The sequence below is a fragment of the Malurus melanocephalus genome, unplaced genomic scaffold, assembly GCF_030028575.1.
Source record: "Malurus melanocephalus ecotype Western Australia unplaced genomic scaffold, MMel_1.1 scaffold_945, whole genome shotgun sequence".
NCBI classification, from domain to species: Eukaryota; Metazoa; Chordata; class Aves; order Passeriformes; family Maluridae; genus Malurus; species Malurus melanocephalus.
In genome coordinates, this window is record NW_026624177.1 from 95,056 (window position 1) to 121,570 (window position 26,515).

At 36.6% G+C, this 26,515-nt stretch overlaps 1 protein-coding gene across 1 annotated transcript in view; it reads left to right on the forward strand.

Annotated features, from left to right (window-relative positions):
• The window catches only part of LOC130585671 (DNA primase large subunit-like), a gene marked incomplete at its 3' end in the record, with an annotated part of 56,720 nt that overhangs the window by 13,838 nt on the left and 16,367 nt on the right, over positions 1-26,515 (forward strand). The window contains exons 5-6 of the mRNA XM_057386272.1: positions 7,291-7,386; positions 8,236-8,373. Coding sequence (XP_057242255.1) covers positions 7,291-7,386; positions 8,236-8,373 — 234 coding nt within the window. The remainder of the gene's footprint in view (positions 1-7,290; positions 7,387-8,235; positions 8,374-26,515) is intronic.

Here is a 26,515-nt window from a genome sequence, read left to right on the forward strand (position 1 = left end):
GCAGGCATTTCAGAGGAAGGAATAAGAACTGCAAAATAAAATGGAAAGAGCAAAATGCATTAGCGATATAATTTTTTTCCACAGTAGCTCTTTGATGATGCAGTTGAAGTGCTTTTTTAGCTGCTTTAAGCAGYAGAAATTAAACTCCTTTAATTTCCATTTTTACGATCAGAGTACTCCTATGAGAGAGTTTCTGATAYCACTATTATGCTTTCTTCAAAAACATTTATCTTGGTTGTGGGGCAGTTGTATAAATATTTGTAGTTCAGCTTCTTGAAAAAATACTTTATGAYTGCCTTTATTTGATACAGAAGATCCCAAAATCAGATGTGGATTAATGAGAAGGGGGACTAGTCTGTGTCCATATTAAGGTCTGATACATTTGAAAGAATATTCARTATCATGTCTAGCCACTAAAAAACTCTAACTGTAATTATCCATTTTGCAACCAAGTGGTTTTAAACCAGAACGTTCTTCTGATATTATGGCTTTAAGTTTCAGGGACATCAAATAATAATTCTTCCTGAATGGGGAAATGCTTAAAAGTAGAAGCTGTCTTAGAGTCTATATCACTGTGTGGAAGCTTATGCCAAGCTAAGGCAGTAATTATGCTCAAGTAGGCTATGGTTTGCATCTGCTAAGGAAATGGTTCTGAATTTTATCTTACTTTTCCACTATTTAAATCTTGTATTTGTCTCTTTGCTTGAAAACCAGTGATCCTTGTCTTGCAAGTGACAGCAAAGGTCATAAGTGATGCCTGCCTAARTGGGAAATGTGCCTTACTGCCAAAATAAGCTGAAAAATATGTATTCTGTCATTTAACTCCATGCTTAGAGTCATAATAGAAAGAAAATTCTGTGTGGAAAGGTTTAGGAGTAGRGTGTTTAACTGCTAGAGTTTCTTAAGTAAGACAGTGAAACATGTACCATTAGTGCTTTAAAAATATAGTGAGTTATTCTCATCCCCAAGTAATTGGGCTGATTGCCAAGCAGCCTGGGCAATCTAGTGAGCTAACATTTTSAGGGGTGGGTAGATGGGATGAGGTTTGATTAAAATATTTAAACTTAAAATGAGTGGTAATATTCTCTCACAGACTTTTAAAATAAATCTTGATTATTTTTTTTTTTTGTGTGTGTGTACTGGCAGGATGTATGGGGGGGCTCTTTTATTTACTCTTCTCTAATGGATCCTTGAAGTGTAAGCATGACTTTGTTACTAGTTATGGAGAAAACTGGTGCATTTTGCTGCAGTAATTCTATTTGCCTGTATTTGTTTGCACATATGGTGTTGGTGATATTCTATAAAATTGTAAAATTGAGTAATAGATGTGATTAAAGAATATATAGCTACTGGGGATGTCCTTTTCACCTTCATAAACATAATGAATAAGAGTTTGTAAATGATGCAAAATGCTAATTAAAAGTTTTAATTTGGCAGTCATCTTGGTTTGATTAGAAACAGATGCTGATTATCTGCAGAAATCTAAATGGACCCTTAGAAGGTCTTTTTTTATTGCTTAAAATTGACTTGTGAAAACTAAAGTCAAACTGCACCACAAAACGTACAGTTACTTATACCCCTTTAGTGTGCTCTGGTACTATGATTCTTACTAAATGGCTTTGTGTGTTTCATCATTTGAGTTAAGTAGGAATTTTACAGTCCACTAGTAAAGCTGAACCCTTCTCTACCAGGCACTACATATGTTCTCTCTGGTTTGAAGTGCATTCTTTAACTACTTTGAAAAAGTCATGTGCTTTGAAACAAAAATTGCAGAAAAGGCTGTAGTAAAGATATGATGAATAAAAACATTCTTCCTCCTAATCTAGCTGAAAGCTACTAGACAACATTTGGAATACAGTCTGAATCCTGAGGCAGATGTTCTGCGTAACTCTGGATTTCTAAAGTAAAATTGAAATGGCAGCTGTGCCAAAAATGTAGTGGAAAATAGGATCTTGTACACCAGCATCTTCAGCTTAAGGTAGAAAGAAGTGGGAAGGGGACCCACACTACTTGTGTGATAATGTGCTCTTGCACTCAGTAGTTTACCAGGTCATATTGGACYGCCATTTATCTAAAGGCTTGGAAAAGGTGAAAAAAATAGCAAATCCTAACCTCATCCTTATAGATTTTCAGTTCTAAGCAGTTAGTAATTTTGGATCCTTAGAAGAAACTTAGTATAGACAAAGGTGTCATCAAGTGTCTCCWTTTTTCTATAAATATTGTAGACATTTTTTTGGGGAATGAAAAAAAGAGAAAATTGGGAAACCATTAGTGTTTTTTTAAAAATTATACCCTTATGTTGTACAAGAAGAAAATATATTTGTTGACTAATCAAGGTGTTAAGTTCTTTTGTTGTGGTTGAAGTTAATAGTTTGAAAAATGAATTTTTGTTTTACACAGCAGTGAATGCAGTAGCTTTGGAAGTGTTTATATTGTTCTTTAATAYAGCAGCACAAAAGCTGATAGGATGGTTTCTGCAGGGCGCAATTACATTGCAAGTAGAATCTACTAGCTGCTGTTTTGGACATAAGCTTCAGAAAATGGTCTGCAAACTTTGAAATCTATTCCCTGCTAATCCTTTAATTGAATCTAGAGAAACGCTGGTTAGCAAGTTTATAATTGCATCTGATGTTACTATCCTGATTTATAAATAAAAGCAAACTTGTTTGATGTGTTTATCAGAAGGGTCTTCTGTTAGCTCTAACATGTAAGTGGCAATGTGTCTGGGTAATTCTTTGGTAATTGTTTTGTTCAGCTTTCCTTTTAAGGAATATATGGAAATGCTAGTCAGGAATGTAAGAGACTGGACCTTTGTCACTGAGTTTCTCTGTGATTATGGAAACCATGAATCAGCTGCATAGTGAGRAAGATCATAAAATGTTCTTTCCGTGCCCACTCTTGATGCTAAAAAAACCCGCAAACAACGTTTCAGTTGATGGATAAGAATAGATAATAATTTCAAGTGCTGCCCTTTATATTTTTAGGTATGCCAGGAAGCTGAACTTGAAATGAAACATGAAGCTGTAGTACCATGGGAGATAAAATTTTCTTCTTGTTTAATTTGTGCTTGACCAAAACTAATGAAGAATCACCATATTTGTGAATGACAGATTTACAAGCCTCTGAAATGTTCTGTTTAAGTCTCTTCATCCTTTTAATTGTTAGGAGAGCTGGGAATAATGTCCTTTACTAATCAAGCTAGTATTCATTAACTGGCTGATTACACTTKAAATTGATGCTCTCAAATTTAATGCTATCTAGGTTAATATTTTGGTATTCTAGTGCAAGCTTAGTKTGTAGTGTGGCAATRGACAAGATTGATTAGGAAATGATTRTTTTTTCTGCTTCATGCCTAAAGTTGCATTGTAGGAAAGTATTGATTSACACCACCTGTTTTGGGGCGGTGTTGTGCCACGTGAGCACCAGATGCTCTGTGACTAAAGGCARATTTTAGGAAGTTCACATTCTGAGGACACCAGTGGCATGTGCATATAAATACCTGAAGCTGAGTCTCTTAAAAAGAAAAGGGTTTATKCATGGAGTTCTTGCTCCTTATTGGGAGACTGAGAAACAGTAAAACTGAATAGCTGCACATGTATAGCAGCATAATGTGTGCATGCATCTCTTTCATCTCTTCATGAAAACAGAATAGGGATATCAACTTTATTTTGAAGTTTAGGCCTACTCACTTACTGTGTTTGTTTAACCAAGCTCTGAATATTAAATTATTCATATTTTAATCTAAATTTATGTGTCTTTGTGTTTCCAGGACAGTTCTGTGATTAAAAATCAATGAATAAACTGCATGTAGAAAGCAAGAAAACTAGAAATAATGCAACTTGTGCCGAGTACTTGCTTCTTTCCCTTCCTCTCTTTTTCTGTCTTTATTTTTCTGAATTTCCTAAGTCTCAGAAACAAATGATGATCTGTTAAATGGTTTCAAGTTATGCTACCTGACCCACTGTCACTGTAAAGGGAAGATCCTTTTCCTGGTGTTCTTTGCTTGTGCAAAGCAAAGTCTGACATAATGATAACCATTTTAGTAAACTGGCTACAAATGAACAAGGCAAAACTAGTGAATTGTTTTCTGTGAGGTGAGAATCAGTTTCATTGGAAGGTCAGACTGGAAGACCATGGAGCGAGACCCTCAGAACTGTATTTTGTGTTTTTTAAAAAATATTTTGAGCAACACAGTATTTTATCTGGTGAACACTGAGTTCTATCASAAGTTAAGCAGCCTGTGTATCTTTCCAATCTTGATCAGAATCCTAAAAGCTGTATTTAATTGTGTTTAATTTTTAAATGATTACTGGAATGTGCTCTTGCAGCTGCTATTTTAGGAGGAAATTATTAAATATACAAACTATAGTATTCTTATTTAAATAATTAAAAAATCCCAAAACAACAGTAAAAAAGAGGTTTTTTGAGCTTCTGTGAACCAAGAAAAAATGGGATACATGTTCCACGATGTTCTAAATGCAGAGATACAGGCCTAACTGAAAGCTTGAGWGTGTYTTAAGACTATGAGGAGCATATTWCTTCGCACTGCATCTTCAGKCAATTCTRTATGAAAATGGTGAAACCATTAATGCCAGTAGAARGTTGTTTTTCATGTTCCAGTCTTTAGGGARGCCAATTTTATTTTTGAATGCATTTTKGAGTAATTTYCTAGCTTTAATTAGGGGCTARGWCTATCCTTGTTCCTTCTTCCTCTTTCTATCAGCTGAAAGCATGAAGGCAATGTGAATTTGGTTAAAAGGCCAGGAGCAAAATGTTTGTCGGACTGCTAAATGTTTGCCTAACATATAAGATGCTTGAGTATGTAGGAAGTAAATTATTTTACAGCTTTATGTATATTATTTATTTATTTATGTAATAAATAGGGCTTTGCAATAATACTTGTGTATTGTTTAAAAAACATAATTACTGATAAAACTGTATTTTTGGTCACACTGTCCACAACCTTACCTAAATCTGTAGTCATGGCCCATTAACCTATTTTTGTGAGGGTTCACCAGGATCATTTTTACCCCAACAATGTTAAATTGTTTGCTAGTGACATGCAAGAAAAATTAAAATGACTGTCACTACATCTGTAGAAAATTGATATGGTTAAATTACTAATGAAGAGCGATGTAGACCACATGTGAAGTATGGAATCATGTAATTATTTTATGTGTATCTCAAWAGTTAAATCCCTGTTGAAATAAAGTGTAATACTGAAAAAAATGATTCTGTTGATGAAATTGAGCTAATTGGTTTTGGAAGAGCAAATAAAAAGGAAACCCTTGCCATTCTCTCTTACTCTCCCCCTACTATTGCTGATCTGTCTGCAAAACAGTTTCTGTTTTAATAGCTCTCTGCAAAAAAACYCCACCCTGTCCTTGGCTTGGTTTGATGGAGATTTTTTTAATAAGATATCCTAGAAGAAATATAGCAGCAGTGGTTACAATTGCGTTACAATGTGTTGTACTGTTTTTATTCAAAGACACAGTGAGGTTTTGGAATCCCACGGTGGACTGGGTTCTCTTATACAAATTCTACTAAGAATACATAAAACTGTTAAATTTGAAAATGGAAACCATTATTTTGGAATTTAATTGAAAACTTAGGTCTCTGGTAGGTGAAAGGCAGGCTTTGCAGGCTTATGTGGTGACTTAGATTTATACTTAGACAARAAATAGATCATCTGGAAGGAATACTAGAGTTTTGGTACCACTGTGTGAAACTTGAATAGTTTCAGTGGGTCATGTTTGAAAACCAGGCAGATTTCAAAGTCTTAATAAGAATAAGATTATTAATGAGAATATTTTATCGATTTTTTTTTCTCATTTCCTTTACAGAAACACATTTAATTGATTTGATACAGCTACTGTGTTAAAGAAAAATGCTTTATTTACAGTCWGTTTTTTTGCTGAGATTTACATTTTTACACACAGAAATGTGCTATTGTGTATTTCCTCTCTCTTCAAAGCTACTTTCTTCTGCCTTGTTATAATTTTTATTATTTTTTTTAAAGCTGGTTTTCCTGAGTGAGTACTACATATTATATTGAGATGCAGACAAGGTAACCATAAGCCTTCTCAGCATTGCTGCCTTGGCCATTTCGTATACATYTATCAAATCACTGTTTTTTGCTAAGCTACCCCCCAAGTTTGAAATGAAAGGGTCTTTCCTRTGGCATCCAAGAAAAGTGTTTTGTTTTGTTTTCTTGGGTTTTTCAATTGAGAAGGAAGAAAGTTTTGTTTAAATGCCCATGTAATTGYGTATCAGTGTTGGCCAACAAATTAGATATTCTGTCCCATTCAGAGAAGAAAATTGCTTAAGCACATCCCTTCCCATGGAGAGGAAGGACACGAGGTGACTGCATCTTCCATTTGGATTCCGCACATCTTTGATGACCTGGGCTTGGTTCCTGACCAGCCTCTAAAAACTGCCTTGAATGCAAATTTATGTGAACTCACTGTGGATATTGGAGCACACATCCAGTTTGTGGAGAGCAGTGTCACTCAATGTGCTATGTTTTGGTGACATTCCTGTCCAGCTGCGTTTTGAGCGGTGCTCTGCATTCCGTAACATTTTAATTYCTCTCAGTCRGGGACTACTTCCATTATGTTTCATCAAGAAYATGTTATGCAAATGTGTGCAGTTTTGGGTGSCACAATATAAGATGGGTATAAMGCAATTAGGGMGTGTCCAGAGGTGTCCATGAGGATGCTGAAAGGTCGGGAGGGGAAGCTGAGTGAGGAGCAGCTGAGGTCWYTTGGTCTGTTCAGCCTGGAAGAGACTGAGCAGAGACCTCAGTRSAGCTACAACATCCTTGTGAGGGGAAGAGGAGGGGCAGGCACTGATCTCTTTCTRTGGTGACCAGGGACAGRACCCAAGGGAATGGCCTGAAGTYRTGCCAKKGGAGTTTTGGGTTGGATGTTAAGAAAAGATTCTTCACCCAGAGGGTGGCTGGGCACTGGAACAGGMTCCCCAGGGCWGTGGTCACAGCACCAAGYCTGACAGAATTCAAGAAGCATTTGGACAATGCTCTCAGGCACRTGGTRTGACTACTGAGGTGTCCTKTGCAGGTCCAGCAGTTGGACTCCATGATCCTGATGAGTCCCTTCCAACTCAGCATATTTTATTGTTCTGTAATGTGTATTTATGTAYGTGCACAATTTATGCTTTTTTATTAGGAAATATAACAGTAATATATAAGTAATGTCTTACCTCATGTTAGTAAAATAAAAAAGCCTTATCCTGAGGTATTTCAACAGTTTTAAAACGAATTGTTGATTTCAGATTGGTGAAGACCTGAAAAATGAATTGGCTTRTGATCTGTCTGTATCAACCCCTGGCTTCAGTATGTCTAAAGTAAAAGAACAAATGTACTATAAGGTAAGTAAAAATCACTGAGTCCCACAGATCTGCAATCATTCTCTCTCAGTTTAATGCAGTGTTACTAATTTTAAGTTTATATAATACTAACAGTTAATCCAAGTATCTAAAAGACAAATGAGAGTTCCTGTACTTCATGTGAGTATAAGGGTGGAGGGAGGGACTGGGAAAATGAAGGAAACTTCAAACTAGTAATAATGTCTTCTGTCCTCTTCTGCCATCCTTTACTTTTGCCTCAGAAATGATCTTAAGTTTTAATGTTTCCCGAACAAATAACTTAATTCAGCTGGCTGTCACATTGTTCAGGACGGACATATTCTCAAACATCTATTGCTGAAATTAGGTCTGTCTTATTGTATTAGTCAGATATTTGTTTTCCAAGAGAGCTAGGGGAGAAGATAAAATTTCTAATGTGGCTCACTGGTTCTTTGGAGTAAAGTTGGTTGGGTTCCAGATCTGTTTGTAAAACCCTTTGTATGTAGCTTACATGAATCAAATATTCCAAGATGTCTGAAACAGAAGGCCAACAAAAGTCCATTTTCAAATATCAAGTGAGTAAGYGATGCAAAGCTACATAATTAGGTCAATAATCATAGACACAAACTTTGAGGTAGCTTATTTTGCCTAGTTACATGACTTTCTGTAAGCAAGCAATATTTTCCCAAAAATAATGATCAGCTATTCCTAAATCAACATTTAATTTCATAATCTTTGAGTTTTGTCTGGAGACAGTATTAAAAAATAGAGAATGACTTAAAGCTTTACTGGTCCATCTTGAATCTTAGGGCTGTAACCRTTGTTGCTGCATTATTTTGCTATTCCACAATGTGGGTTTTTCTTCTTTCTCAGGTTGGACTTGCAGATGCTGTGGATTTATTTAGAGCCAGAAGAGTATTTATTAAAGATGGCTTCGCCTATGTGCCATTTAAGGAGATTGATGTGATTGTTTTGAATAACTATAGAACAAARTTGTCCAAAGCACTGGCGGTAAGTCAGATAAAGTCTGAATTTTACAATTCTTGTTGCATTGTTTGGTGACACTCTTGGACAACAGCCTTTTGAGTGTTTAAATTTATATGCTTCCATCTGGAGAATACCCTGACATTAGAAGTACTGACAGTGCAAAAAGAGTTCATTGGGGGCAGAGTGTTCAGAAGTTTCAAATGGTATTTAGCATATGATGGGCATTGCAAAGAAATTTGTGCTAGAGGATGTTAACAATTGTTTCTCACAGAGGTAGTAAAATGCCTTTTCACTTAACGTATTACCCCTCTGTACAAAACTTTTTTCTACTCATATCTATCTTTCTGCCCACAGCGTTTTGCAACAGTTTTTTTGTTAAAACAAGTAAAATAGTTGTGGGTTTTTTTCTTTGTTCTGTTAGTAAGAACTCAAGATTAGCTCATCTGGTTAGAGCATGGTGCTAATAATGCCAAGGTMATGAATTAAATCATGTGCAGGTCACCCCCTTAAGAGCTGGACTTGATGGTCCATGTGGATCCTTTTTAACTCAGAATATTCTGTGAACTAAAATTAGGATAAGTCAGAGTGTGTCAGGCAGAGGTAAAGTTTTTGTTTTATGAATATTTGAGGTATCACATCTAGTTAGGACATCTATGGTAAACACGGCATGTGAATGTCCTTCTGTTGGTAATTCAGTAATCAATTCAGGAATTGCTTGTTTTRAAAAATGAAATGCTTCACAGCATTTAAAAGTGGTGATTGTGTTTAATGCACAAAATTTTAATTCTAGAARATGCAGCATTGAGTAACATGAAGGCAGTTTGCATTGCTTTTTAAGAATGTTTTCAAAGCCTTTYATTGTTCTATCACATTAACACCAAGGTTGACTGTGAACATTTAGTAAACAAACAGTGAAAAGTAAAAGTGCAGTSCTTTACCAAATTAGAAAAATAGCACACTGGAATCTTACCAATTCTGAATACAACTGGAATCTGTGGAATTATTTCATGTACAGTGAAAATTGTGATAGTCTTGTGTGAACATTCTCATTAGAACTCTTTAATACAACTGCAGCTAGAGATATCTGTATTAAAATTGATGCATAATGGTCTTGCTGAAAGCTGATAACACTCATGTGGGATTTTAACAAAATTAATGTATTCCACAGAAATGTGGCTGAGTATGCAGGTGTTCTGCATCTATTCAAAATAATTTTGAGAAGCTTTGTGGACTTCTGGAATTTGCATCTTGTCTGAACAGTTGAGRAGTCTGAAAAGCAGTAAGAACTGCCATGAGTAGGCTCTGCCTTCTTAGTTCGAGCAGAAATCTGACAACACACACACACTGCCTTCCACATTATTCATTTAACCCGGATTACTTTCTTAAAGCCAATAGCTGCTTTRTAGTAAGGAAGTACTTTTGTGTTACACTTTATAGTCATGGTTTAGAAAATAGAACACTCATGGCCTAGGAMAACTATCTTATACAGAACTGTTGTATTTGAAGTTATTGCAGTGCTTCAGGTTTGCATTAMTCTTTTAATATATAAGCTTTGTTTATTGAAGTTCACATTTCTCTGGGTAAGGAATAAAAGGTTAGCGATTTCTGTTCTATTCCAAAGCTCCTAATTGACTTTAAGGGGTTTTGATTACCAATTTAGTTTGAGAAACTGTATTTAGTAAACTATTTAAGCTAATTTTAGTGCACTGCTGAGAGATAGGAATATCATTAATTTGAGTCTTTGGAAATGAAGGCTGAAGGTCCAGCATGTTTTACAGAGATCAGTCTAATGTTAACTCTGTTACACCAGAAGTTTAACTCAATTGTGATACTTTGTAGCTGGATACCTAGTGTAGTTTTCACTGGAACAAAATTTTAAACATCAATTACATTTCAGTAAAACTGTAAGAATACACTTCTAAAGGAAGGATTGTGTATATATAAATCCAGAAGATATTAACAATTTTTCAGCCATGTCTGGACTGAAGAGGCTGAAGTTATGACAATAGCACAATTCCAGTATTGTTTGTGAAGAATAGTTGTTGAAATACTGTTTGATCCAGGCCCAAGTTCTACAAGTACAGCTGGTTTAGCTATGGTTTTGTAGGATATGGATACKTTTTTGTGTCTGCTGCAAAGGAAAAATCAGTCAAGAGAAATGTGTTTCATTTCAGGCACTCTGGTGATAYAGAGGTCTTCATGACTTTGCAGAGGTTGTGCATCATGGTCAGACTTAATTAAGAAGTAATAAAGCCTTGAACATCATCACCTGTTTTATTATTTAATTTCTCTCTTAATGAATGTATTGGATAACATTACCACTTTGGTAAGCATTACTTGTGTGTGCTTTTGGGAGTATGTTTTTGTGGTTTTGCAGCATCTAGCTATTTATGCTTTGTTCTTTGTCTAGTGAACAATCCTTGTATTAGAATTTGAGAATTAAAGACTGTAATGGTGTGATAATCTAAATTTCGGTTTCAATGCTATTTGTAAYGAAGGGGTTTGTAAAATTAGGTAAAAAAAATTGTATCTTCTATTGGATACTTTGATTTCACCGGGTTGAAAACTTTCTGGATGGCCAGGCCCCAATTGTGATGGTGAATGGTGACACATCCAGTTGGTGTCTGGTCACCTGGGACTCCCCAGGGCTCAGTGTTTGGCCCAGTCCTATTTAACATCTTTACTGATGATCTGGATGAGGGGATCGAGTGTACTCTTAGTAAATTCATGAATAACACCAAACTGTGTTGGAGTGTGATCTGCTGGAGTGTGGGAAGGCTCTGCAGAGGGATCTGGGCAGGCTGGAGAGATAGGAGATGAGTGGAATGAGGTTCAGCAAAGCCAAGTGCTGGGTCCTGCCCTGGGGTCACAACAACCCCATACAGAGCTACAGGCTGGGGGCAGAGTGGCTGGAAAATGGCCCAGTGAAAAGGACCCGGGGGTGCTGGTTCTCAGCCAGCTGAACATGAGCCACTTGTGCCCAGGTGGCCAAAAAGGCCAGTGGCATCCTAGCCTGTGTCAGCAATAGTGTCACCAGCAGGACCAGAGAAGAGATTGTCCCACTGTACTCAGCACTGTGAGCCCACAGCTCGAGTGCTGTGTCCAGTTCTGGGCCCCTCAGTTCAAGAAGGACATTGAGGGGCAGGAGCATGGCCAGAGAAGGACAACAGAGCTGGTGAAGGGTCTAGAAGTGCCCTATGAGGAAAGGCTGAGGGAGTTGGGGTTGTTTAACCTGAAGAGATGGAAGCTCAGGTGAAACCTTATTCTTCTCAAACTTCCTAAAAGGAGATTTTAGCTGGATGAGGATCAGTCTCTGCTTCCAGGCAGTTAGTGACAGGATGAGAAGCCATAGCCTCAAGGTGCAACCGGGGGAGGTTCAGGTTCACCAGCAGGAGAAATTTKTTCACAGAASGGTGATTAGATGCTGGAATGGGCTATYRAGGGAGCTTGTGGAGTCACCRTCCCTGGAGGTGTTTAAGGAAAGACTGAAKGTGGCACTCAGTGCCATGGTCTGTTTGACAAGGTGATGTTTGGTCTTAGGTTGGGCTTGATGATCTTACAGGTCTTTTGTAACCTAACTGATTCTGTGGTTCTATGACTTTGGCCAATACTTCTGGTTTTAACAGTCTGCTGTAAACTTCTAAGGGACAAAATRCCCTGATTATAGATGGTGGAAAGATGTTTTTTCAAGCATGTAGATTCTTACAGCTCTCATTAATGATGCAGTTCTTCAATGTTAAAGCAACATCGTTTTCCAATACAGGTTGTTTGTGCAGTATTATTGGTTATTTGAACTTGATGTGTATTTTGCTTCTTGGAGTTTATTTGGTGCTGCTCCAAGCAGTCACATGCACAGGTTTTTGGAAGGAGTTATGCCTACACAGGAGTGATATTATGATGAAGACCTGTCCTGTCTTTTCCAAGGTACTCTGAAATTGTACACCTTATGGGAATGTGCTTGTGCTAAAGTTGCTCTTCCTGGGTCTCCAAAGCATGGAATAATTTGGGTGGTTGCCTAGCCTTGTGACATTGCTCACTACACTGTGGATGTATGTCATCATCCTGCAGGCTACAGAGCGATTCTAGTTGGGCTTGTAAGGGAGGAGCAGAATGAGACTGAATTGATGTGTTGACACTGAGCTTTGAGAGAATGGTAAATAATTCATAGCAGTGACTTTTAAAAAAAGTTTTATGTTGACACTGGCAGAAATTCAGTTCAGTTTGTTATGCTTTAATCACTTACTAGTCAAGCCCATGRAGCACTCAGATGTTCTCTTTCATCATTTAAAAACAAGGTTGACRTCCCAACTGTGGCTATTTCTTGAGGCTTTATAATAAGGGGAGTTGATATTAGTCAAGCCTTCTTGGCAGTTCCAAGTACAACTGAAGATGGTAATTTTATGTGCAAAATCAGTACTGCAAAGGCCTTCTTTAGGTGTTCTCTGGCCCATTTGATRGTAAATAATTTCCTTGTGCCATTAATGATGATTAAACTGTAGAAAGCTTAAACATTTTCTGTAAYGTGAGCTGTAGTGTTAGCGCTACAATTGTTTTGTAACTTAACACAATTTAAATTCATAGAAGTTTGCTTTATGTTTTATTCACGAGGGTTTCACTGTGTTTACGCTAGCATACAAAATTATGCATCTTATATTTAGGAAAGTAGCTTTGAATTTTGATTTATTTTGAAAAATATCAGAAGATTCAGCTTAGTGTCATAGGTCAGACCCACAGACCCATATCAGAGCTGCATTGTACTCAGTACTGAATAAATTGCTCCATAGAAATCTGAAGTGGGGCAAAAGGGGGAGAGGATGGAAGCAGCTGACACATGGACACAGGATGAAAAGAGGAGCCCACACTGAAGCAGATGGAGAGTTCCTGAAGGAACCACAGCCCGTGCAGAACTCGTGCTTAAGCAGTTTTGTTTTCCTGAWGGACTTCCTTTTTCCCATGGGAGAAAGCCCATGCCAGAGCAGGGGAAATCACTRGCAGGCAGGAGCTGTGGAGAGGAGCTGTTCTGGGGATCACAGTGCCCCTGCTGTCCACCCCCTGCTTCTCTGGGTGGGAGGTGTGACAATCTCTGAAGGAGCAAAGCACAGCTGATGAGAGGGAAGCAAAGACATTGTCTGGTTTGTTTCTGCTTTCTCTACCTGAGCCCAGTTTACCTGAATAAATTACATTAATTTCCCCCACACTGAGTTTGTTTCACTTGCAGTGGTCATTGTTTATCAAACTCCCTGTCTTTATCAGCATCTGGGTGGGAGTTTGGCCCTTGAGTGGGTGTGAGTTATCTATGGCTGTTCTTTAAATATTTTGTCATGAGGTTTGTAGTTCTGCTGAAGTTGGATGCTGGAGGAGAGGARGCTCAGCACTCTGGTTCCAGCTCACACAGTCATGTTAGCTTCTGTGCTTCCYGGGCTCTTTACTTGAAACAGTGCCCTGATAAATTCAGGATGTGGGGATCCTAGATACTGAAAAACCTGACTGTGACTGGGATGGCTCCATTAGTGTTTGAATCAAATAGATTGAATCTTTATGTCATTTTACCTTAATGAACATTACAGTTCAGTAAATGCTTTGTCCTAAAGTTTTAGTGCTTTTTGAACAATACATTTAAAAGCCATAAGCTGATGCTTGAGGATGTGTAAATATTCCTGTTGTATGAGTACTTTTATGGTGTGTTGAAGAGTTTATGTTACAAAGACTTATAACTGTCAATGTCTCCACATATTTATCATACTTGTATTTAAATCCTGCCCCTTTTTTGCCTAGCAATTGAAGTAATAATTTAGCTGCTGTGAATCGTAATTCGACTGCAAAAAAGTTGGTTTTCTGAAAAAATTTTGGCAGAACATCATGTAAGATCTAACTGTTTGCAAATTAAAATATAATCTGGAAATACCACTAATTGGTTCCATAAAAGATTGGTTCCAATGTTAATACATGSAATCTTGATAGACTGTTTTTCTTTCTAATTTAATATCTGCACTTTTTTACTCTGAGGCATGATCTTTTGTAATCTGAYAAAATGTCTACAAATAAAATAGTTGTGTTTTGAGGACTCGTTGCAAAAGGAAGACCTCACTGGTGTTTTCTTCTAATTTTGTAAACTTTTTCTTGATTCCTTTCTTGATTTGGCATTTCATCTTTTAAATAGTTAGAAATCTTGATCAAATAAGTTGCTTGAAGTATTAGTCAAATAAATGTGCTATTTTGGTTGATTTATGCTATATGTTTAAAGGATTTTGGGAATTTGGGAAAGGTATCAGGATGCATAGCACCATCTGTGAAACATTTTCTTCCTAAACCTACGTTTTTAAGCAGTGAAGCAGAAGGCTTTATGTTGTGGCATTAATGTTGAGAAAGCATGATTGATGATGGTCTTGTCACTTGAAATTCATTTCAGGTGTTGTGTTCCCAGTGTTAASTTAAAGTAATTCACTGTAACATAAATGGATGATTTTTATAATATGCACATACAAGGTTAGTAAGGTAATAACTTCGGCAGTGTAAGGTAAAATGTGATTACTGTGACTTTGAATCTCTCAGGTAAAGTTTGCAGTGAGAATTTTGCAGRGAAGCAGCTGCTCATTTTTGAGTATTATAAGGTCATTGTCTGTGGCACAGGTCACCTGAATAAAATGGTGATATTTTGAGTGGAAGAAGTGACATTAAGGGAAATATTTAGAGAGTGTGTGTGTCAAGAGAAGACTGAAGCTTGTRTGTGGAATTCTTACTGAACTTAGCTGTGCAGCTTCTTTTTTGGCCATTGTCCCATTGATATCTATTTTCTAAAGTACATCCACCAGTATTTTATCTCCTCTAATAATTGAAGTACATATGTTCCTTCTAGAGACCACATAGATTGCTAGCACAAAGTAATTATAAATAATGTTAGGAGGTTAAATGAAATTTGATATTCAGTATTTTGTCTTTCTTCTCTTGGCTTCTTGCATCTTTCATACAGCATATAAGATTTTGTTAAGTACTAAAKTTGCAACATAAACAATTGTGGTCTTTACATGGTCCTCTGGGGTTTGATTTGTATGGAAATGCTTCAATCTTCAATCCATGTCGGTATTTCATGATAGTCAAGCTAACAAAACAAGATTTGCAATACTTGAAGCATGGGTAAGGCTTGATTAACTAAGCAAGCTGTTGCCCAAATTTCAGAAAAATTTTGAATTAAATATATTAGTCGCAAGTACAGTTTTATTTCTGTGTTGTGTTATGGGTGTGATAACCTGGAAACTCRTAATTTAATATGGCATCTGTTAAATGTAATTTATTAATATGCTGGTAACAGTAATTTGAGAATCACACACACAGAATCACACAGAGAATTAACWAGGCTGGAAGAGACCCTCAGGATCATCAAGTCCAGCATATAATGATTCACTTTAGTCAGTGAGAAAGAACTGTAATGGCATATGCAGTTGGTGAGTAAACAAAAGYCTGTATCTCAGGATGGCACTGTGTTACAAATTCACCTTTTATCTGATTATTTTCTTATGGTGGCCTGTGACCCACAGCCRGTTGCTGTGTCATAGCTGTAGCAGTAACTGGAGTTAATTTCATCCACTGTACTTTGGCTCAGGGAGTTTATGAAGCAGGCAAAAAGAAATGGGTTGAATCACTAAWAGTTGTGGTGACTACTACTCTCTAATTACATACTTCTTTTTTTCACACATTTTTCAATGAAATATGAAGAGTGGCTATTCTCCTGAGTAAAGTATGTTGTCGTAAGCAAAGGAATGTACAAGGCACATGTGCCATTAATGTTTGTTGTCATTCCTACTAAAGATTGGCTGACCTTTGAGGAAGGACGAGATCTTAAATCCTTTTTGTAGTCAGAAGGAAAAATGGGAAATGACTGTCAGTAGATCAAAATCAGATTTGAAATAAATGGAACACCTGGTAGTCATATCAGGTCTTGGTTAATTACATAYAGAATCTTTTTAGAGGTTGGAGCACTCCTTTAAGCTGTGAGTGTCAGAATAAAGTATGCACAAGTTTTATCTCAGTAATGCCTTTGCCAAGATGTGTTTAAAAAAATTCAACTGTAAAACTAATTTTAAAAAGCCCCACTAATTTTACTGATTACACAGCTCAAGTGTTTTTTKAACTCTTTTAAAAGTAGCAATATGCTTTCTGAACTTTCTGAATATTTATTTTCARACTTGTATTTATGGATGAAGTGAGTATTTTTAGAAATTCTAGTTACTGTCAGTGTTGCTGCAACTGATTTCTGGGTGGTCTCATTGTATGACTTTTCATTTTACTGCAGTTTCTGAAAAGAAATTTCATCTGTTAATGTATTACTTCTTTAATTAATTACTAATTTGCATACCTATGATAGAGAGGAAGTGGACTTTTTTTGTAGTTCTTGTTAATGAAGATCATTTGTCAGCATAACCTTTTCCTAATAACAGGAGAACAGGGTATGTTTCAGAGGCAGTATATTTGAACAGAATTTTTACAACAAAATCACACCCCAGCATCTTAGTCTGTACAGTCTGTCACTAGAATTCTTGGAGTGCTGTYTTCCTGAAATATTAGAAACATGATTTGATTCAACTGCAAATACGAGCTAGAGTAGTTAAACTTGGCTGTAGCAGCACTAGGCCTATTGCTGTACCCTGCCTGTCCCCTCCCTTGCCAGCTGTGACTTCATTTTGCMCCTCTGGCTTGTAAAGAAGCAGGTCCTTGCTGGGATAAGACTGTCTCCAGGAAAGGATCAGGTGCCTCTGCATTGCCTGTGCTCTGCTCCAGGGTCCTACTGGGTCATCACTTTCCTTCCAGTGGCTTAACCTGCTTCAGGAGARTGCTGCTGTATCCCTGAATAACTTGGCTGCAAGCATGTTTTAGAATAGGGTGATCAGTGCCTTCTGCTCAACTGATTCTGGTTGGTCAGCTGATTTAGGGTTTCTTTTGTCTGAATTTCCTGTTGGATTATTCTGTAGAYRCTACATGAGTYGTGTACATCTGGTAGTGTGCCAAGTGTGAGCRTRTGTAAATGTTTTGTGTCATCTCATTTGTCTGATGAAATCTCATCTACCTGAGGGAGGAGGCAGTAAGGTACTATAATAGAGATATTTTGTTGTAAAAATGGATTTTGGAAGATGATGATATTTTCAGAAGTTTCCAGCTTTGTGAAATTTTGGAAAACCTTCCATGTTCTCAATTAGTTGTCCAGTGTTTGAGTTGTAGAAAGGCAGAAAATAAGTTGAAGTATCAGGGAAAACCAGACCAATGAAGATACTCAGTTTCAATTTACATGTAGCTTGTGAAGGTTCTTTTTTGCTATAWTTTTTTCTGTATTTGTGTAAACAAATTCCTTTTCATGTAAATACTAGTATTTTTCKGTTTGTAAGGATTGATGTTTAATTTAAATAATCTGTGGTCTTGAACAAATATCAGAAAGCAAAGGTCTTTTTATTACCATCTGTCACAAGTTAAGCAAAATGACATGGTTTATTAATGACTTCAGCTTTTGTTTATATATGTGCATATAAAAGAAATGGATTAAATTTGGATGTACTGCTTAGAGCTTTGTAAGTAATAGAAAAAATATTAGTTTTCCCTGTTATTTTACTAGTTACGCTGCCAAAGTGAGGTGAAGGTTGTTATGGTATCAGATTTCTTAATCCTAAACATTATTTATGTTTCTTTTTACTCCATCATTTTGATTTACAGACAGTAGGAATAAATTCTAAAATGTGGAAATCCTAACACATTGCCCCCCACCTTCTCTCTTTAAAACTGAAGTGTGAATCAGGAGAATCCTCCTTGGGATGGTGGAAATGTTGACGTACTTTTTTTCAAAGTGGGTAGGATGCCACCAGTTGTCAAAGTGAATGAATAAAACTATTAATCACTTCTTACTCCAGATGACAGGCTTTTAAAGTAATTTTTGGAACAGTTGAGTCTCCCAGGCACTATTGTACAATGCTAGGCATGTGACAGCCCATGGTGACAGAAAGCAAATACCCGTTTTTCAATAAAAGTTGATGATTTCTCATATTCCATGAGCAAGTAAGTAATGGAAATGTAATAGAAGGTTGTAAACAAAAGATTAAGAGCTATGAATTCATTTAGGATATATTTAAATTTAAAATCAGTCTCTGATCTGTCACACACAATGCATTTTGCTGYGTTAGATATTTTAATAAGTGTGATTTCCAAGGCAAATGACACTATTTCTTTTGAAATATGCTCCTAAACCTTACTGAAATTTTTACTCTAGATTGTTTCTACTGAACAAATTAAAATCTTGGAGTTAATCTGCTTTAAAATTTGGTATGTTCTCTGATTTTCTTGTATAAAAAACAAAAGGTTTTGGAGAGGAGGCATCTTGATGCCTGTAGTTACTTTCTCTTTCTTCCCTCTCAGTACTTCTATCTGTCATAGTGCAACTAGCCAATTTTAGACTAACCARTTTTAAATAGTAAGTTTTGTTGGACTTTTGATCTTATTTCAGGAGGAATGAAGAGGGGAGTGTAATGGATCATGTGATCATATGCTTTTGCCTAAATTTAGGCTGGGGAATAACCCCTGATTTTCATTATTAGTACCCTTTCTAGTGGGAAACTATCAGGCACTTCTATTCATATATGTATTTTTCTCATGTCATAGGATAATGCTTTTAGAGACTTTCCAATACAAACAGAGATGATTGAATTAATAATTAGAGAGGCAATTATTAAAAATTCTTCCAAATTGCATGCTTTTCAAACCAGCACTGTGTTTAGATCTTTGGGAATTTATGGTGGTACCTAGATAATGGGTAATTCTTTTGAAATGAAGTCCACAGCCTAGTACTTTAAAGAGCTGGATTTTTTTCATGGGCTGGTGTTGGATACTTGAATTCAGTTGTTGCAAGGGAGAATACATSATACAGAGCATGAGCATAAACCTGWGCTCTGCTGCTGAGGAATTAAGAAGTAGATGTGGAGTAGTGAAGAATGAAATCTCCTGATCTGCTCGGCACAGGGTGCTGTGCCAGCACTGCTGGCAGATCCATGCAGAAGCTGTGTGAGGGTCATTGTGAGCTCTTCTTTCAGGTGCAAGAGTTTTCCCCAGGCATGAATGCTGTTAGGAACAGAAGGATATGAGATAGCTGAAAAAAAGAAATCCATTTTATTTTCTTTCGTTACATCCTTTGCTTTTTGTGACAGTGGCTCAGGAACAGAAAAGAAGCAGCTTTTGGTTTTGTCTGTGTTGTAGGTTTTTTTTTTTTTTTTAAATTTTTAAGACATGGTTCACCACAGAAATGTAATACTTCATATAGCAGATGGTAACATACTCTCATTTGGCAAGCGATAACTCTGAGCTCAGGCTTAGTTCTTCAGCTTTTTTCCTTACCTTTTTCTTAAATGAATGTTGGGTAGCACTACTGAAATTTCCCTGGCCACTGATGTGTGTTCCTGCAGCCACTTAAATARCATAGCAAAAGCAACCACAGTTGGATTATTTGATGCTGTTGCTTAAACTTCTAGAAGGACTTGCCTTYAAGTCATTAGGAGCCTCTCCTCATWGGAGTGGCTGGGGAATAACCCCTGATTTTCATTATTCCAGCAATGATGGAAAGTGGGTGCATAACTTCAATTCTCTGTTCCCTCAGTACATCCCATCACATTTCACAGACTTGCATGAGAGTCTCACTCAATGTCCTCACTCAATCCTTTTTGACTACTTGGTAGTTCTTTGCTTCCTTAAATAATCTTTATGAAGCATAAATGTCCRGAAATTTGTGAGTAAAGATGAGCAAAAAATGTAGAGGCCACAATTGCTCTCAAACTTACATTTGTCTCTAATTCGTGGCATTACTTTTAGAAGCTAAAATACTTAAGGTCTAATTGATTTCTGTTTACTTTTGGAAATTTGGAAAGTCAATATGTAATACTCCCTTTCTTTGTTTACTGTGTCCTGTCATTTAGCAAGCATAATTAAACTATGAACATTTAATATTACTTGGAAATTCTGTAGCAATTATATTTCAGTGACTGCATAGTTGGACTCAAAATTTTCTATATTTGAAGGATTCAAAAGCCGATGTGTGGGAATTTCAAAATATTTTTGGGTAATTCTGTCAATTTTCCAGTTAGATTTCTTTTCCTCCTGAAGTCTTTATTCAGCTCTTTGAATTATTATTGGGCTTGGATTCAAGGAAGCTTGAATGTCAGACAAGCAAGCTCAGACTCTGGGAGCGCATGGGGTGTGGGGTTGAGCTCTTGGTTCTAAAGGGACTTGTGTTCTGATTAATGCACAATGTATCTAAATGAGGTTGGGTTTATTCCCTTGGTAAGCACTAAAGCAAATAAGCATTTCGGGAAATGTCATTAATTTTTACTTCTGTGATTAATTTACCTGCATCTGTCAGTATGAATTGATAAGCAAAAGTTAAGAAATAATGAACACCTACAAATTCTGTTGATGTCTTAACAGTACACTCATGTCATGCACTGTGAATCTGCATGTCATTCACAGTTAGTAGATTTCTATGTATTTATTCTGTAGCTCAGTCTTTTTTAAAATCTGGTGCATTCACAGTTTTCAGTGTCTGAGGTAGTATTTTGTTTTGTCCAAGATGTTCCTTCTCTACAGGGTAGTCTTTCAGTCAGATCTAGCAAAAATGACCAAAATGAGCAATTACATTTTTCTTGTTAATTTTTGTTGAGACTGCTTAGCATTGATTTCTATGGTCAATTCCTTGTTCTTATTTTCTTTCCTTAGTGTCTTAGTTAATTTTCTTCCTGACGTCATTGTATTCTTACTAAATGGGCATATCTTCCTTTTTCAGTTATCTGTGTTAAAAGCWTTTAATCATCTTTAAAAGATGAGTGATTCTTTCTCTATGAATATTTTTTGCCAACTACTGCTGAATTTGGAAAACAGTGCTATTTTTACCAAAAAAGCAGAAAACTGTTACTTATTAACTAGCTGTCATCTGTTTTGAAAACTGCTTCTGTTTTCTTGTCTTTTCAGATTTCTGAGGTTATTACTTAAGCATTTTCCCTCAAGTTTTCTGTAACCAGAAATACTGCAGATATATCATCACCAGTGGACAGCTGGCTAGAAGAGTTATTCTCAGTGTTTAGAGCTTTATTTTTTGCCTTGGTGTGTTTATACTCATCACACCCAACCTAAATATGAACRGTATTCTAGTTTAAGATCTTAGTGTGTTTGATTTTTCTCTGCAAATACTGTGTGTTGGATCTCTCTGGACAGCATTTTACCTGCTGGATATYTGGAGCGTTGTCCTGCATTCGATATTGTATGGAAAGCTCAGCCTGTTCCTGGTGCTCTGGAGCCACAGTGGCACTGGGGTTCAGTCCCTCAATCCCAGATTTTTATTCTTGTCAGCACTGCTATGAAATTGCATGCCAGGTTCCTTGCTGAAAAAAACTATTTCAGGTTTTAGCTAATATCTGAAGGTTATGTCTGAAACTTTTTAAGGAGAGCATGTAGCATCTTACAATCTTATTTCTTCCAGACTTGTGTTSTATTTGAATTCTTCTCATTGTCAGATCTGGCTTAGGTTGAGTTTTGTGTTCCCTGCCTGGCAACAAACCCAATTCTTCAGCAAGCTTAAAAAAAAAATTCTACTCTAGGCTACAATGAAAGTAAATAAATAAACAAACCACATTATTTACTTTTGGTAGAGCCATGGCCTTAAAAGTAGTTATGCTAGGTTGTAACTGTGCAGATCACTGCAGAGCTAACAGAATTATTGACATGTGATAACAGACTGACTTCAACATCATGTCYGTGTTACACCAAGCTATGACTGATAACTCTGAGAAGTAGATGAAAGTAGTAACAGAGGCAGTGCCATGCTAACATAATGATTTTATCCTTAGGATTTGTGGTGGTATCTCTATCTGYGAAGGCTGTATGTGTTTAGCACGTGTGGAGGCTAAATTCTGAAAATCATTCTACATATTAAGGCCTTTCTGCATGTGAACTTGAATATAGTGCAAACATAGTTCAGATTTGCTTCTACTTCAGCTCAYGTCTACCTGATTTAAATGGCAATATAAATTTAGGTTGTCTCACACATCAGGAACAAACTGAAACCCTCTTACTTCTGTTTCATAAACCAATGAAGAAGTAGAGCATTGAGTAACAAAATATATCAGTCTGAAATGCTTCTGCAGTTATTTGCTCTTGCAGCAAGATGAAGCAATAAAATAGCTTTGAAAAACATTTGACACATTTTCTGACATAATTTTTCCGTAAGCAGTGATTCCCATATAGCTCAGTTTTGTTGTTTTCCTCCTGTAACAAAGTTTCTTCCTGCAGTTTGCGATGTCTTTCCCAAAATAACAAAAGTAATAAGGGGCATAGTACCTGCCAGTACTAGAGAGATTTGACTTTATAAATCCTAACCTTGTTACTGATACCTTTGTGATAAAAAATCTCTCCCATGTTTTCCAGTTAGCCACCTGCATCTATAAGCCTTGTTTGTGGAGTTTCAGTCAAAATACCAGTACTGAATGCACTTGTGTACTGTGTTGAATTGAAGATATAGTTTAATCAACCCTTATGATCCAGTTACGCAGCATTAAATTATAMGGCCTCACAGGTGTTTGGAAGCGGGCACCTGTTTCAAAAAAACCGTATATCTGATGATACTTTGAGCACTTGTAAAAATTTTTTCATGCCCTTTGCTGACCACAGACCCATGAAACTGCAAATCTGTAATGAAGAAGGGCAGTGTCAGCTATACTTAATTATTTCTCTTCTTAGAAAAGATAGATTTTATTTATCTGCAAGGTGAAGTAAAAGATCCTTTGTATTCCATGTGATTATAAACCAACCCTAGAACTGCACTGGATGAGATAAAACAGGCATTCTAAGCTTTAGACACTAGTCCTAAAGTTACTTTTTTCTTACAAAAAAAGTTAATTGCTATTTGTTGATGTATCTTACAGTGCATTTAAATACTCGTAATAACTAACTCAAGTAGTTTTTATAAATATRTATATATACAAATATTTTTATTGTGTTTTATCATCCAAAACTTGAATCAAAAGAATTTGTAAATTTGGGAAAATAAAACCAGCCTACTCATTGAATTTAATACACTGTTAATTAAAGTGGAGGATATGTGTTACTGCTGTGGTCAGTCATTATGGAGAAGACATATTCACTTAGTGTTTGAATRTTGAAGTTCTGGATGTGTCATTCCTCAAACAAGATTTGCCTCATTAATGAACAAGATGAATGGTGAAAATGGTTTATGTTTTTGTTTGCTTATTTTACTTTTTCAAGTTACGTATCCGTCCTGAGTTCTTTCCTCAAAAAAGGTGAGGATTTGCTCAGTCTTTGTTATATAAACTAAGTAAAAATTCTCAGGAATGCATAAGGAAGATTAAATCCAAACAGACTATCTCAAACAACTTAAAGTTTTTGGGGATTTGCTAGAGATTCCTGTTTTTTTGTGCCTAATAGACTGTTACGTAAAGCTCTTTTTGTTTTGAGTGGACAGGTTTTTTTTGGTTGTTGGTTTTTTTAGTGGATGTATTTCTTAAGTATGCTTGGTTAACCATTAGGATTACATAAAAAATAGTTCCTTTTTTATTGAAAACAGATGTGGGAATGGACAGAATCTTGTTTCTGAATATTTGGTGGTACGCAAAAATTAAGCATGCTGTTTTAAATATATTTGCTGTGKTTTTGGTTCAAAAAGAGCTTGAGATGTTTCTAGGTTTTGAAATGGAATATTTGAGTTAAGCAATTATGTTTTATGGAGACTGTCTCGATTTTTATTTTAAATTTTGTTGTGTCTAGACTTGACTGTGTAGCTTGTATAACTTGTGGTCTGTTACCTGTGTSTTTCTACCTAGAAGCCCTGATGGARTTCTGTGACTTTCCTTGYATGTTGCTTTTGATCTCTCTGACCTTTTGAGATCTCTTTGGTGCTTGTTTGCTACAAGGTTGTCATGTCTTACTTTTCAGTTGTATTTCCATAGTGGTGATATTTTTGAAAAATACTGATCTGGCCTGTGGTCACTTGAACCTGCTCAAAAGTGCTTTTCCATTGTCAGCTCAAGAGCAAGGCAAATGCTCCCATACAATATCACTTTGTGCTGTAGAKAAAGAGGGACTGGTTTGGTGAAAATTGTTATCCTCGTCTTTATCCAAGTTTCTGACTGTCTCAGGCAAACAAAATTATATAGTCCATGTACACGTTGCCTTCTTCATCTGRAGTGCTTTACACATATGGCATTCAGTGAGGAGCAACTGAAGTGGCAGTGGGTGTCAGAGACAGAGCTGAAGTGRCTTTTTCTGAAAATAAGTGGTGTTTGGCCTTACATGGCAGAAAATGACCTCTTGCTAGATAGTACAAAACAGCTGATCATCTTTAATACTGCTTCACTGGTAACAAGTTTTCTTTTTTTTATATATGGATTATTTAATTTAAAATATAATAAAAGACAAATTAATCGGCTAATTAAAAACAAAAAATGCGATTGAAAAACCTGCAATTTAGTGTGTCTTTTTGAGCATATAGTTAAGAACATTGCAATCTCTTAAAACACTGCACACTGTTTTTGATTTACTCTCTTCATTTTCCGTCCACCTGTACCATTTGRTAGGGCTAGGTAATGAAATTTGGAATACAAGAGTGAAACTGAGCCTGGGAAGAGGAGGAGGGTCCAGCAGTGTTGTGTTTTCGGGGTTTTTTTTCTTTTTTTCCCACCATCCTGACCTATTTTAATTGTCAGTTAAGCTTTTCCCCAGGTTGAATCTGTTTTGCCCATAATGGTAATTGATAAGTGATCCATGGACTTGCAGATCCATTTTCTCCCAACCTCCTGTTGAGGAAGGGGAGTGTGTGAATGGCTGGGTGGGAGTTTGGCCCTTAGCCAAGGCCTACCCACCAAAAAGTTCTRTGACCAACTCTCACATTCTGTGAAGAAAAGAGAGTCACATCAAACAAATCTTCTCTTGTCAAGCAGTGAGTGGTGCTGTGGGCTCTGAGCAGGGCACTCCCAGCAKGGGCCAGCTCTKGGCTGCTGGCTCKGCTTCTACAGTGGTTCCTCTTGKGCTCAGCCTTTTGCAGKGTTGAGTGGTCATGGGTGAGTCACCTCCTCCAATTCAGGACTACTATTATTTATTATTTATTGCATTCTAATTTAGACACTTGGTGTAAGCTGTCAGTGGCCTCCTTGGAGATGTTGTCTCTCTGACCTTCTCTGTATCTAAAGCTCACCTGCTGTTGTTATCTGAGGTGCTGTCATTGTTTTGCATTTTGGCCCAAATGTTGTAAGAATGTGAAGATCATAGGAGTTCATCCATTCTTGTTTTTGTCCTGCCCGTACCTAAATCATTAGAATGAGGCAGATGTTGTCTTTTGGGCAAGCTTACAACAGTCATCCGTGCTTTTCTCATTTTATCAGGGTGTTCTGCTATCATCTAAAGAGCTAGATCTGGACAAATGTAGTCAAAGTCTTATTTTCTGAGTGAAAGGCAGGGTTGGACAATAAATTGTCACTTTTTCTGTCACTTATTGAAGGCAGTAGGAACAGAAAGTTTGAAATAAAGGAAAATGAAGACATTTTGTTGCATGCATTTTTCTACTTTGACTTAGTGACGTTGACCTTAAAGAGTAGAGATAAATATTTTAGACAAATAATTTCTCATTTAACTTYGCTGTCTAAAACAATGTTCTGTATWGGCTGAGGARTGACTGTGATTGCTCTGACATTTTGTGGGAGCTGYTTTCTGCCTTTTCCTAACCTCTTGCATTATTTCATGCACATAGATGTAAGCAATATGATTTTCCCAACCTCAGTAACCWTATTGTCCCAGATAATTTTTCTCCTGTTTGAGTATTCTGTACAGGCTTAGTCATGGTGAGGTCGCAAGTTAATGTGGAAAGAAGCTAATTTTCTTATGCAGAATGGACAGAGGGCTTTCACATGGTTTTCAGTAACCATTGGAGAAAATACTGTAAAAAGCAGAATTAAAGAATTGTGCAGATTTGGAATCTGTGTTTTTATGGTCATAGGGATGATGCAATTTGTTTAGTGCTGTGGCAAGTATGCTTAGTAGGACCTGTGAACACTGTTTCAAGAAATAAGAAAATATCTAATGGGTGTATATAAAAAATGTTCCTCTCAGTTCGTCTGGTCACTGGAGCCATTTTGGTGTT